The 15188-nt window shown below is 40.7% G+C and overlaps 1 protein-coding gene across 4 annotated transcripts in view; it reads right to left on the bottom strand.

The window, feature by feature from the left end:
* PPP3CC (protein phosphatase 3 catalytic subunit gamma) overlaps positions 1 to 15188 on the bottom strand; it is a 101550-nt gene that overhangs the window by 71791 nt on the left and 14571 nt on the right. For all 4 annotated transcript variants that reach the window (XM_070416572.1, XM_070416574.1, XM_070416573.1 and 1 more), the window contains exons 2-3: positions 1602 to 1799; positions 929 to 1053 (exon numbers count right to left, since the gene is read on the bottom strand). In XM_070416572.1, coding sequence (XP_070272673.1) covers positions 929 to 1053; positions 1602 to 1799 — 323 coding nt within the window. The remainder of the gene's footprint in view (positions 1 to 928; positions 1054 to 1601; positions 1800 to 15188) is intronic.

Below are 15188 nucleotides of genomic sequence, written 5' to 3'. Positions count from 1 at the left end.
TTCTCTGGTTGAGCACCAGGCAAGGTAGCTGAGCTGTATTTAGGAGTGATGCTGCAAGAACAATAAACCTTTAACTACCAGAAACATGAGATTCTCACAGTCTGAGGGAGAGGCAAAACTAAATACTACAAGAATAGCAAGCAGACTCAATTTCCTCATGTCGTGCTTATTCCAGGAACATTATAAATTCAATCACCCACACTATTTCAAAATTACTTCTTTTATTTGCCAAGTATGTACAGCTTAATCAATGGCCATTAAATATGAATATGTTGTGGTTCCATTGTACTCAAGCCCTTGCATTAGGTTCTAAAACAATTTTTTCTTTTATACATAAAAATTTATAGTTTGTTTTAATTGTAACCTTTATCCTCTCATCATTCAATTTTCAAAATATATAAAAGTAAATTGTAAGGTTTTAAGTTAACTTCATTAATTAATAATTTTCCTTCAATGAACATTTATTAAGTGCTTACTATATATAATAGCATCAGAAATTATTCCTTTAATAAGCTAAGCACCTGCTTATTTACCATTGGCAGTTAATCTAAGATTTAACTGTAGCCCAGCAGCTTATGATCTTGTAATTAAGGTCAGCTAATTCAAGCCCCATTTAAGGTGAATAGCAATTTATGTCACTTATATACAGCCCATGTACTATCTTCAAAGAGGAAAGGTTAGTAATAATTTAATTTATTTGCAAAGCTGGGTTAATATAGCCTTCTATTTGTTAGACTTTCTACTAGCTAAAAAAAGAAAGAAAACTTTTATATCAAAATATTTCTCTCTCACTTTAATGACTGAAAGTAACAAAATTTATCAATTCTGCCAATGTTCTCATTTGAATTTTTTTTTTACTAAAGAATGGAAAGCAAATTTTTTTAAAAACACAATATGATAGCTCCAACACATCCAGTTTAATTTTTACCTCTATACTGAAATAGCCTCTGTCCACATAGTCACCCAGAAAGAGGTAGCGTGTGTTATTAGGTGATCCTCCAACTTCAAACAACTTCATCAGGTCAAAGAATTGTCCATGAATGTCACCACACACTAGAAAAAAAACATTGGGTGAGGTAAAAAATTATGTCTTAGAAAAGAGACAGCTGGCATGGCTCAGTGGTTGAGTGTAGACCTATGAACCAGGAGGTCATGGTTTGATTCCTGGTCAGGGCACATGCCTGGGTTTCAGGCTCGTTCCTCAGTGGGGCCATGCAGGAGGCAGCCAACTGATGATTCTCTCATCACTGATATTTCTATCTCTCACTCCCTCTCCCTTCCTCTCTGAAATCAATAAAAACATATTTAAAAAAGAAAAGAAAGGGCATTACACCAATAGGGATCGCAGTTTAACTTTCAAATCACTTTTGCTTTGGACTGGACTGCTCTATTACTATAGTCAATCTAACAACACTGAATAGTTCTACTGGAAATAACAAACATTTTAAATTGTATTTCTTCAGTGAACAGAAAACATACTAAACAATCCTAAAACGGTCTCATAATTCCTAGAAAAATTACAACACATTTTAGTTGGTTATTGGTGATCATTTCTTAAATTAGCTCAAACCTAAGTGCAACCATGCAAAATCTTCTCATACCCGTGATTGGAGCTTCTACTTCTATCATAGTCTTCTCTTGTCTCAGGATAGCAGTCCCATCATTGATTATCTTTAAGGCTACTTCCTCTTCTACTCGCCCTTCCTTCACCAAATGGTTCTTCAAGACATCAATATTAGGTTTCCCATTTACAAAGACTTCCTTCAAAGTAAGCCTTTGGGTTGGAGGGAAAGGGACAGCTAGAGAAAGAGAAAAAATCATTTAAAATACTTAAATGTATAGAGCAAAACCATGAACACATTTCTTTAACGTAACAATTAAGCATAATATATCATCACTACAGGCATGCACCGGTGGGGTCCCTCGACCTGGTCTGTGGGGATCGGGCCCAAACCAGCTCTCTGACAACCCGAGGGGTCCCGGATTGCGAAAGGGTGGTCCTCGGGTGACACACCCCAGAATCGTGCTCCCTCCTCTCTGGTTCCTGGTGCGTTACCCAAGAACCACAGCTGCCAAGTCACCACAGCTCAACAGCTCCTGCATTGAGCATCTGCCCCCCAGTGGTCATTGCACATCATAGGTACAGGCCAGTTGGCCGGTCACTTAGGCTTTTATATAGAGAGATGATATCACATCCATACCACCAGAAATATGTAGGAAAAAAATTCCAAAATACCATATATTATAAATGATTGGATATAATTTTTTTAAAAGGCCACAGTTAAAGTCAGTCATTTAAGGAGCCCTGGCCAGGTAGCTCAGTTGGATAGAGCATCGTCCTGATACACTAAGGTTACGGGTTCGTTCCCTGGCCAGGGTACATACAAGAAGCAACCAATGAATGCATAAATAAGTGAAACAACAGACTGATGTTTCTCTCTCTCTCTCTCAAATCAATAATAATAAAAATTAAAGTCAGTCATTTAAGATATATGTGTATATAAAGTATAATTTTTTCATATAAACATTCAAGACTTGAATCTGATTCAGTAAGCTAAAAGTGAGACAAGGGACTAGATGATGTGAATATCTTTTATCTATGAAAAAGACATTACAAATAAAAAAATAAAACAGTGGTTAAAAATAAAAACAAAGGAAAGGAAATCGCAACACTAAAGGGAATTTACTTCTTCCAAAAAACTGACCTAAGGAAACCAGAAGTTTGTTCCAGAAGTTTGACTTCAATTCCTGATCAGGGGAATCATAGATGTATACTTTATTCTTTAAAAAGGTACTTGCTTAAAATATTACTGGTAACAAGAACACTACTAATAGAATGGAGCTCTTCCTGAGAATAACTTGCTATAACAATCTTAAAAAGAACAGATATGGGAGGTCTAGTTGTGTGTTCTAATCTGGAAATGTTAACAACTAACTTCAGATTATGCTGGATATAAAGTTTATATGATACTAGAGGCCCAGTGCACAAAAATTGTGCACTGGGGGGGGGGGGGCGGGGAATCCCCTCAGCCTCGCCTGCTTCCTCTCTCAGTCAGGGAGCCTTTGGGGGATGTCAGTCAGACATCCTTAGCGCTGCCACAGAGGCGGGAGAGGCTCCCGCCACCACAGCTGTGCTCGCCAGCCATGAGCCCGGCTTCTGACTGAATGGCACTCCCTCTGTGGGAGCGCACTGACTACCAGGGGGCAGCTCCTGCATTGAATGTCTGTCCCTGGTGGTCAGTGCACGTCATAGCGAATGGTCATTCCGCCTTTTGGTCTATCTGCATATTAGCCTTTTATTATATAGGAAGAGGATGATGGTGAATTAGCAACTATAATAAAAATTTCTTGACATTTTTAAATTGGCGATGTAGTCTATTTTAGATTCCTTGTTATCTAATAGCCACAAGTCTATAAACCACACATTTAAAAGGAGATATTCATTTTAATTTGTGAATTATGTCTGGTGGTTCAACTTCTGGCTTTATGGAAGTGTTATTAAGAACCAAGTTCAGGGCTGGGTGAAAGGTGAAGGGATTAAGAAATACAAATTGGTAGTTACAAAATAGTCACAGGATATAAAGTACAATATAGGGAATATAGTCAATAATATTGTAATAACTATGCATGGTGTCAGGTGGGTAGTAGAATTATCAGGGGAGTCACTGACTACTATGCTATACACCTAAAACTAACATAAAATAATATTGAATGTCAAATGTAATTGCAAAATAAAATAATTTAAAATTTTTAAAGAAGAACAAAGTTGAAATCTACAGGCACATAAAAAATTTTAGACTTGATCTAGCTATACCAATTTGTATTATTTACAAGTAAAAAAAGTCCTACAGTAAGCTTAATCATGCTCTTCGCTACCACTTGACTCATATTGAGTATTCAAAGCTCAATAAAAAAATGATAGTAACTGCCCTGACCAGTTTGGCTCAGTGGCTAGAGCGTCGGCCTGTGGACTGAAGAGTCCCAGGTTCGATTCCGGTCAAGGGCATGTACCTTGGTTGCGGGCACATCCCCAGTAGGGGGTGTGCAGGAGGCAGCTGATGGATGTTTCTCTCTCATGGATGTTTCTAACTCTATATCCCTCTCCCTTCCTCTCTGTAAAAAATCAATAAAATATATTTTAAAAAATGATAGTAGCTATTCAACCAGTAAATATTACCTTGAGATAGAGGACCATATATAGCCCAGTTCACCCAGGACCATCCTAGATTTCAACTGTTCTCCTAGCATAATTGTTAATAGTGCCCCCTTTTACTCTCAAAGTATCCCAATTTGAGGGATAAATGAGTCTTGGTTATTCAGATAGGTTATCAATATACTATTTTAATAGAATAATCTACTTCTAAAATAAAACAAAAATAGTATGATGAATCTTTAATTTATTTATCTGGTGAGTCTCCAAGACAGAGTGAAAGGTTAGTCCTAAACAGGTTCCTTAAATTTTTTACTAAAATGTAATGGTACTACAGTTGTGCTTAACAACAATAACAACAAAATCTTTTATAATTTAGAGAGTCTTACTGAAACATTTTCAGAAGAATTATATGCTATTTGATGTAATTATATGAAGATAGGGGGCAGGGACTAAGCAATGGAATAAATGAGTGATTCTCACTTGGAAGTTCATAATATGAGTTCTCTCTACCACTAAAATGTGTTTGAAATCCTTATAATAAAAAATAGAAATAATTACCAAAAAAAGGGTATAAGCTTTAGAGAACCTTTTTTTTAAAGAGAAATTTACATGAGGCTCAATCAAGAGCTACACTTAATCTAACTTATTAGAGATGACTTCAGAGAATTACCATACTCTGAAATCTTGATACAAAAAATAAAAAAATGAAAGAGTACACTGTTAATCATTCTTCTTTTTATACTCAATTTACCTCTTTAAACTCGTATTCTCAGCCCTTTCCAAGTTTTGAAATGAACCCCACAGAAAGTCTGCTTCTTTTAAATATCCCACTTTGTAAATCAAAGAAAGTGGTTAACAAACTAAAAACAACATGAAATAAGATAAATCAAATATGCTGGAATCATAAAAAAAAGTATCATAACAGAGGTAGTACTATAGACAGATATTATTTAACTTCTACCAGTAGTATTATTACTAATAAAAATCAGTTTCCTCCAGTTGCAATCAGAGAACAGTTTGCAAAATAGAAAACCAATGTTCTTTACTAGTATATATTATAAAAGTTAAGTAATTAGAGGTGATAACAACCTAAAGAGCTCCTGGGGGAGGAATTCAGAAAGGTATTTTTCTTCCTCTCAAATTCTTCAGTTAAAACTTATTTTAAATAAAACAAGTAAACAAGTCACTTAGGGATTATGCCCAGCTAAGAGAAATGGGACACAGCTGAGCCAGGAACCTTAAGAGGAATTAAGATTGGCTTGGGACATGCATAACAGAAAGTACAAGAGTCCTTGATTTTTAGATTAGAGCAAATAAAATCAGTATCTGTCAAATCAGGAAAAGAGAATCTTCCACTTTAACCTCACCTCACATTATTCCTAGCTATGTTCAGAAGCCAAAATTCCCTTTATCTTTATTGATTAAGGTATTACATATGTGTCCTTAACTCCCCATTGCCCCCCACTCCCCACTCATGCCCTCACCCCCCTGTTGTCTGTGTCCAATGGTTAGGCTTATATGCATGCATACAAGTCCTTTGGTTGGTCTCTTCCCTTTACCCCAACCTCCCCTACCTTCCCTCTGAGATTTGACAGTCTGATCGATGCTTCTGTCTCTGGATCTCTTTTTGTTCATCAGTTTATGTTGTTCATTATATTCCACAAATGAGTGAGATCAAGTGATATTTATTTTTCTCTGACTGGCTTATTTCACTTACCATAATGCTCTCCAGTTTCATCCATACTGTTGCAAATGGTAAGAATTCCTTCTTTTTTATGGCAGCATAGTATTCCATTGTGTAGATGTACCACAGTTTTTTAATCCACTCATCTGCTGATGGGCACTTAGGCTGTTTCCAAATCTTAGCTATGGTAAATTGTGCTGCTATGAAATAGGGGTGTATATATCCCTTCTGATTGGTGTTTCTAGTCTCTTGAGATATATTCCTAGAAGTGGGATCACGGGGTCAAATGGGAGTTCCATTTTTAATTTTTTGAGGAAACTCCATACTGTTTTCCACAGTGGCTGCACCAGTCTGCATTCCCACCAGCAGTGCACAAAGGTTCCTTTTTCTCCACATCCCCACCAGCACTTGTCATTTGTTGATTTGTTGATGATAGCCATTCTGACAGGTGTGAAATGGTACCACATTGTCGTTTTGATTTGCATCTCTTGGATGATTAGTGACTTTGAGCATGTTTTCATATGTCTTTCGGCCTTCCTTATGTCCTCTTTTGAAAAGTATCTATTTAGGTCTGTTGCCCATTTTTTGATGGTTTATCTTCCTTTTGTTAAGTTGTATGAGTTCCCTGTAAATGTTGGAGATTAAACCCTTATCAGTGATAACATTGGCAAATATGTTCTCCCAAGCACTGGGCTTTCTTGTTGTTTTGATGGTTTCTTTTGCTGTACAGAAGCTTTTTATTTTGATGTAGTCCCATTGGTTTATTTTCTCTTTAGTTTCCATTGCCCTAGTAGCTGTATCAGTGAAGATATTGCTTTGGCTTATGTCTAAGATTTGCTGCCTGTAGATTCCTCTAATATTTTTATGGTTTCCCGTCTTATGTTTAAGTCCTTTATCCATTTTGAGTTTATTTTTGTGTATGGTGTAAGTTGGTGGTCTAGTTTCATTTTTTTTTTGCATGTATCTGTCCAATTTTCCCAACACCATTTATTAAAAAGACTGTCTTGGCTCCATTGTATGTTCTTGCCTCCTTTGTCAAATATTAATTGAGCATAGTGGTTTGGGTAGATTTCTGGGTTCTCTATCCTATTCCATTGATCTATATGTCTGTTCTTGTGCTAGTACCAGGCAGTTTTGAGAACAGTGGCTTTGTAATACATCTTGATATCTGGTATTGAGATCCCACCTACTTTGTTCTTTCTCAGGATTGTTGCAGCTATTCGATGTCTTTTTAAAAAAATATATTTTATTGATTTTTTACAGAGAGGAGGGGAGAGGGAAGAGAGCTAGAAACATCGATAAGAAACATCGATCAGCTGCCTCCTGCACACCCACTACTGGGGATGTGCCCGCAACCAAGGTACATGCCCCTGACCGGAATCGAACCTGGGACCCTTTAGTCCACAGGTCGACAGTCTATCCACTGAACCAAACCAGTTAAGGCTTTTTTTTAAATTCGAGATGAATTTTTGGAGAGTTCGTTCTAGGTCTGTGATATATGCCATTGGTATTTTAATGGGGAGTGCACTGAATCTATAGATTTTTAGTAGAATGGACATTTTAATAATGTTGATTCTACCAATCCATGAACACGGTATGTTCTTCCATCTGTTTATGTCTCTAAATTCTATCTCCCTTCTTTTATTAGATAGTTCCATGAGCACTATAGTTGAGGTTGATTCATAGAAGAGTGGAAACAGCCACAGTCCTGAGAAGACTAAAGGAAATTTGGTCATGAAAGGAAATAACAGAAACTTTCCAATAAAACTTTTTTTTTTTTAAATATATTTTATTGATTTTTTACAGAGAGGAAGGGAGAGAGATAGAGAGTTAGAAACATCGATGAGAGAGAAACATCGATCAGCTGCCTCCTGCACATCTCCTACTGGGGATGTGCCCGCAACCCAGGTACATGCCCTTGACTGGAATCGAACCTGGGACCTTTCAGTCCGCAAGCCGACGCTCTATCCACTGAGCCAAACCGGTTTCGGCACCAATAAAACTTTAAAAAAAAAAAAAAAACCCCAGCCTGGCCAGCATGGCTCAATGGTTGAGTGTTGACCTATGAACGGTTCTATTACCGGTCAGGGCACATACCCAGGTTGAGGCTCTCCCCAGTGGGTGGCGTGCAGGAGGCAGCTGATCCAGGATTTTCTCTCATCATTGATGTTTGTCTCTCCCTCTCCCTTCCTCTCTGAAATCAATAAAAATATTTTTAAAAATAAATGAATAAATAAATAAACCCCCAGATACAGAGTGACCATATGTCCATGCATGTCTTTTGTGAGATTCCAGTTTATTTATTTTGCCCCCCTTTACTCTCAAGTATCCTGTTTTTGTTGTTGTTTTGTTAATCCTCATCCAAGGATTTTTTTTAGACAGTATGGAAGGGAGGGGGAGAGAGAGAGAAAAAAAAAACATACAAAAAAAATCAACGTGAAAAACATCAATGTGAGAGAGACACATCACTGGTCGTCTCCTGACATGGCCCCGGGGGAATTGAGCCTGCAAGCATTGTACATGCCCTTGATTGGATCCGAATCCTCAACCCTTCAGTCCACAGGCAATGCCCTAACAACTGAGAAAAACCAGGTAGGGTTCAAGTATCCTGTTTTTAATGACCTATCCAAGATCAACATTTATTAGAATCAACTGGGGTATTTGTTTAAAATGTAGATTCTCAGACTTGTGCAATGAGAACTTCTGAGGATCCTGCACAGGATCTAGAGAAGTGCTTTGTAAACTATCTATGGAAACTCTTCCCCATCCCTAAACTGTTAAAACCTTTGTAATATGCAATGAGAATAAATTACTAGAAAATGATCACATGCATAGATGTGTGCCAATGTTAAATTCCTATAAAGCTTTTAAGTGCTCAAGTTCTGTCTTATTGCAGTTAATAACAATTGATGGGTGGACTTGACACTAGCACACAGACCACACTTTGAGTAACACTGGTTTGGATAAACATGGACTTAGTAAAGGACTAGAGTCAAAACTCAGATACACATCTTCAAGTCCAAGTTTGAAGTAAACCTAGTGGACACAATTTTAATAAACCTAATGGACACAAAAGATGATGTTCAACTGACTTCACTACTCACCTCACAATGAATGATAGCCTTGTTCTAAGAACCCAAATCTCTGACAAGTTCATTTCTAACCACCTTTAATGTCACACAAGATTTCACGAATAAAAAATACAACCCAAACACTTAGACTCTGCAGGCAGATGAACAAACTGAAGTTTTAGCTTCTAACATCTTCATGCTTTAAACTATGAAGTATATGAACTGTAACATAAAGGTTGTTTCTTGCATCCTTTCGAATTACAAATAAGCCACTCACCATCACACACACTAGTTTCCCTTTCTTCATTTCTGTGGCTGTATGTTGCTGCTTTAAGTATTCCATTTGTAAAGTTGTATTTATATTCAGAAGTGAAATTATTGAACCATCATATGGCAGTTCTATTTTTAATTTTTTGAAGAACCTCCCACCGTTTTCCATAGTGGCTGCATCAAGGAGGGTTCCCTTTTCTCCACACTCTTACCAATACATTCTCTCTTGCTTTTTTATGACATTCTAACAGGTGTGAGAAGATATATTGCTGTGGTTTTAATTTGCAGTTCCCTGATTAGTGATGTAGAGCATCTTTTCCAGTCCCTATTGGTCATCTGTATGTCTTTGGGAAAATCTCTATTCAATTCCTGTGCCTATTTTTAAATTGAGTTGTTGGGGTTTTTCTTGCTGTGGAGTTGCATGAGTTTATTATATATTTTTTATATTAACCCTTATCAGATATATAATTTGTAAATATTTTCTCCCACTTAGTAGGTTGCCTTTTAATTTTGTTGTTTCTTTTGCTGTGCAAGTTTGGTGGTTGTTTGTTTTTTTGTTTGGTTTATAGCAAAGTTACCTTTTTCTTTTTTTTATGGTCTTTAAAAAATTCTTTTATAATTTCTTAATCATCACCCGAGGTTATGTTTTTATTGATTTCAGAGAGAGAGGAAGGGAGAGGGAGAAAGACTGATGAGAGAAATATTGATTGGTTGCCTCCTGCACTTGCCCTGACCAGGGATCGAATGGGCAACCAGAATATTTGCCCTAACCGGGAATCAGACCTGCAACCTTTCAGTACACAGGACGATGCTCCAACCAACTGAGCCACACTGGCCAGGGCCTTTATTTTTTTTTCCTTAAACTTTACTTTTATTGTTGCAATCACTTTTTTAAAACTTTTAAAAAATATATTTTTTATTGATTGATCTCAGGGAGGAAGGCAGTAGGAGAGATAGAAACACTAAAGATGAGAGAAAATCATTGATCGGCTACCTCCTACAGGCCCCTCACTGAGGATCAAGCCCACTATCAGGGCATGTGCCCTGACCAGGAATCGAGCCATGACCTTCTGATTCATAAGTCGATGCTCAACGACTGAGCCATGCCAGCCGGGCTTTAGTATGATATAGTCCCACTTATTTTTGACTTTGTTTCTTGTACTTTTGAAGTCATATTAAAAAAAAAAAGATTGCCAAGACCAACATCAAGGAGCTTTTCCTGCTTCCTTTAGGAATTTCAGGGTTTCAGGACTTATGTTTAAGACTTTAACTCACTTTGAGTTAATTTTTGGGTGGTTTAAGATAGGGTTCTAATTTCATTCTTCTGCATGTGGTTATCCTGTTTCCTCAGCAACAATTATCAGAGACTATCCTTTCCCCACTGGTATTCTTGGCTCCCTTGTCAAATATTAGTTGACTGTACAGAAGGTTAATTTCTAGATGTTTGATTGTTCCATTGGTCTGTATGCCCATTTTTATGCCAGTACCATTCCATTTTTATTACCATAGTTTATAGTATAGTTTAAAATCAGGAAGTGTGATGCCTACAGCTTTGTTCTTCTACCTCAGGACTGCTTTGGCTATTCAGAGTCTTCTGTGGTTCCATACAAATTTTACAATTGTTTATTTCTATTTCCATGAAAAACCCCTTTGAAGTTTTGATAGGGATTGCACTAAATCTATAGACGGCTTTGGGTAGTATGGTCATTTTAGTAACATTAATTCTTCTGAACACAGGGTTATCTTTCCATTTGTTGGTGTCTTCAATTTCTTTAATCAAATCTTATAGTTTTGGGAAGGGGTTGGGGGAGGGGAAAAAAGGGGACACCTGTAATACTTTCAACAATAAAGATAATTTTTTAAAAGGAAAAAAATCAAGAGAAACCAAGATGGCGGCATAGGTAAACACCGGAGATTGCTGCCTTGCACAACCACTTCAAAAATACAACTAAAAGACGGAACGGACATCATCCAGAACCACAGGAAGGCTGGTTGATTGGAAATTCTACAACTAGAAGGTAAGAGAAAAGCATACGGAGACTCAGAGGAGGTGCGGTGTGGAAGTAAAATACAAAGGTGCGGAGGTGCATGTGGAGAGGGCTGGCGGCTGAGGACACGACTGTCTTTTTCAATCGGGAGGGAGTCTCAAGCTCTGAGCTCCAGTTCCGGGCGAGTCTCTGGGGACCCAGACTCATACGGGAGAAACGGGACTGTCTGGCATCGGTCGGAACTCGAGGGCAGCTTTCTCACAGAGGCGCTCGCAGCGATTGCCGGGGCCTCTGGGGGCAGGACTGAGAGCAGCCATACTGCTCCCTCCGCCTGCCCTGTTGATCCCCTGGGACCCCGCCCCGCCCAAGCCATGCATGGAGGCTTTTGCATATGAAAGGCCCGACCCTTTGTAATCTGAAAATTACTTAACAAACTGCAGCTGGGCCAAGGCCCCAGGGCAACTTGCATTGCTTTATGGCTGGCTTCTGCTGGGTAGCCTCAGGCAGAGGCTAGATTAGCACCTCCTTAGATCCAAGAGCCAGTGTACCCAGTGGTCAGAGTGGGACCATCCAAATACAACTCCTCAGATCCATAAGGGACACACTCAGGGGGCAGACTCAGTGAGCACCAAAGCCCCACTGAAGCAAGTCTTGCCCCAGAAGGGTGTCTTCAGCACAGAAGTTCTCCCACCGTAGACACAGCTGATTCTCACAGCCAATTGGCCTGGAGGTCAAATCCTCCCAGTGTTACCTACAACAATCAAGGCTTAACTACAACAAGACTGTGCACAAAGCCCACAAGGGGGTGCACCAAGAGTGTCTACTTCAGGTAGTTGGGGAGGCTGAGCAACTGGGCCCTATAGGACACTTAGCAAAGAAAGCCACTCTATCGACACAGCGAAGCAAAGAAATAGGACACAAATGACAGAAATGGAGGAAAGCAAACTACTGGATATAGAGTTCAAAACCACACTTTTAAGGTTTTTCAAGAATTTTCTAGAAACCGCCGATAAACTTAATGAGACCCTCAAGAAATCTAGTGAGACCCTCGATGTTGTGATAAAGGACCAACTAGAAATTAAGCATACACTGACTGAAATAAAGAATATTATACAGACTCCCAACAGCAGACCAGAGGATCGCAAGAATCAAGTCAAAGATTTGAAATACGAAGAAGCAAAAAACACCCATCCGGAAAAGCAAAATGAAAAAAGAATCCAAAAATATGAAGATAGTGTGTGTAAGGAGCCTCTGGGACAGCTTCAAGTGTACCAACATCTGAATTATAGGGGTGCCAGAAGAAGAGAGAGAGCAAGATATTGAAAACCTATTTGAAGAAATAATGACAGAAAACTTCCCTTACCTGGTGAAAGAAATAGACTTACAAGTCCAGGAAGCACAGAGAACCCCAAACAAAAGGAATCCAAAGAGGACCACACCAAGACACATCATAATTAAAATGCCAAGAGCAAAAGACAAAGAGAGAATCTTAAAAGCAGCAAGAAAAAGACAGTCAGTTACCTACAAGGGAGTACCCATACGACTGTCAGCTGATTTCTAAACAGAAACCTTGCAGGCCAGAAGGAAGTGGCAAGAAATATTCAAAGTGATGAATGCCAAGAACCTACAACCAAGATTACTTTATCCAGCAAAGCTATCATTCAGAATTGAAGGACAGATAAAGAGCTTCACAGATAAGGAAAAGCTAAAGGGGTTCATCACCACTAAACCAGTATTATACGAAATGCTGAACGGTATCCTTTAAGAAGAGGAAGAAGAAAAAGGTAAAGATACAAATTGTGAACAACAAACATGCATCTATCAACAAGTGAATCTAAAAATCAAGTGAATAAATAATCTGATGATCAGAATAAACTGGTGATTATAATAGAATCAGGAGCATAGAAAGGGAGTGGAATGACTATTCTTGGTGGGGGAAAGAGGTGTGGGGGATGCGGGAAGAGACTGGACAAAAATCGTGCACCTATGAATGAGGACAGTGGTGGGGGGGGTGAGGGCGGAGGATGGGAGGGGAACCAGGTGGAGGGGAGCTATGGGGGGAAAAAAGAGTAACAACTGTAATAATCTGAACAACAAAGATTTAATTTTTTAAAAAAGGAAAAAAATCTTGTCGTTTTCAGTATACATATCTTTCACCTTAGAGTTAAATTTATTCCTAAGTATTTTATTGTTTTTGATGCTATTGTAAATGGACTGTTTTATTTTTCAAATAAATTTTTAGTGTACACAACAGATTACTGTATGTTGATTTTGTATCCTGAAATTATACTGAATTCACTGATTAGTTCTAGGAATTCTTCAGTGAAGTCTTTAGGATTTTCTATATGTAAAAATACTAGAGCCCGGTGCACGGATTCATGTACCGGTGGGGTCCCTCAGCCTGGCCTGTGCCCTCTTGCAATCCGGGACCCCTCAGGGGATGTTGGACTGCTGATTTCAGCCCAATCCCTGCAGTCCAGGCTGAAGGACCCCATCAGTTCACGAATCCGTGCACCAGGCCTCTAGTATGCATATAAGATCTTTGGTTAATCTCTTCCCGCCCTCCTCCTTCCCTCTGAGATTCATCGTCTGTCCCATGTTTCCATGCCTGTAAGTTGAGCATCTGCGCCCTGGTGGTCAGTGCACATCATAGCTACTGGTTGAACGATGAAACGGTTGCTTAGGCTTTTATATATATAGACTAGAGGCCCGGTGCACAAAAATTTGTGCACTCGGGGGGGGGGGGGTGTCCCTCAGCCTGGCCTGTGCCCCCTCACAGTCTGGGACCCCTCGGGAGATAATGACCTGCTGGCTTAGGCCCGCTCCCGGGTGGCAGAGGGCAGGCCCAATCCCTAGGCGCAGACCCTGGTCGGGCTCAGAGCAGGGCCGATTGGGGAGTTGGGGCGCCGCCCCCTGTCATGCACAGAGCAGGGCGGATCGGGAGGTTGCGATGCCACCCCTAGTCACGCTCAGAGTAGGGCCGATAGGGGAGTTGGGGCACCGCCCCCTGTCACACACAGAGCAGGGCCGATTGGGAGGTTGCGGCGCCACCCCCTGTCACCCACAGAGCAGGGCCGATCAGGGGGCTGGGGTGCTGCCCCGTCACTCACAGAGCAGGGCCCATCAGGGGGGTTGGGGCACCGTACCCTGTCACGCACAGAGCAGGGCCAATCAGGGGGTTAGGGTGCTGCCCCCTGTCACACACAGAGCAGGGCCCGTGGGGGGCGGGGGTTGGAGTGCCACACCCTGTCACACACAGAGCAGGGCCGATCAGGGGGTTAGGGCGCTGCACCCTGTCACACACAGAGCCGCAGGGCGATCAGGGGGTTGGGGAGCTCCCCCCTATCAGGCACAGAGCAGGGCTGATCAGGGGGTTGGGGCGCCTTCCCCTGTCACAAACAGAGCAGGGTGGATAGGGAGGTTGTGGCCCCACCCCCTGTCACACACAGAGCCGCAGGGTGATCAGGGGCTTTGGTCGCTGCCCCCTGTCACACTGATCCCGGTGCCGGGAGGCATATTACCCTTTTACTATATAGGATAGAGGCCTGGTGCACAGGAGGGGGCCTGCTGGTTTGCCCTGAAGGGTGTCCTGGATCAGGGTGGGGGTCCCCACTGGGGTGCCTGGCCAGCCTAAATGAGGGGATGATGGCTGTTTGCATCTGGTCACACCCCCTTCGGAGTGGGGGTCCCCACTGGGGTGCCTGGCCAGTCTGGGTGAGGGGCTGAGGGCCATTTTCAGGCTGGCGGGTGACTGAAGCTCCTAACCTGTCCTTTTTTTTTTTTTTTATTCTGGGCCAGCTTTAGCTCTGAGGCTTGGCTCCAGCTCTGAGGCCTCGGCTGCTGAAAGCAGGTATCTGGTTTGTTTGGGTTTTATAATCGAAACACTGTTTCAATTCCAGCTCTGAGATCCCGGCTGGCTGAAAGCAGGTTTCTGGGGTTTTGTTTAGCTTCTATATTTGTAACAATGTTTCAAACTGCAAGCTCAGAGGCCGGCAAGGCAGGCGGGGAACGTTGGCTTCCTC

The sequence above is a fragment of the Myotis yumanensis genome, unplaced genomic scaffold, assembly GCF_028538775.1.
Source record: "Myotis yumanensis isolate MYYU_CA2020_CCGP unplaced genomic scaffold, mMyoYum1.0.hap1 SCAF_5, whole genome shotgun sequence".
Lineage (NCBI taxonomy): Eukaryota > Metazoa > Chordata > Mammalia > Chiroptera > Vespertilionidae > Myotis > Myotis yumanensis.
This window is presented reverse-complemented; position numbering and strand designations above follow the sequence as displayed.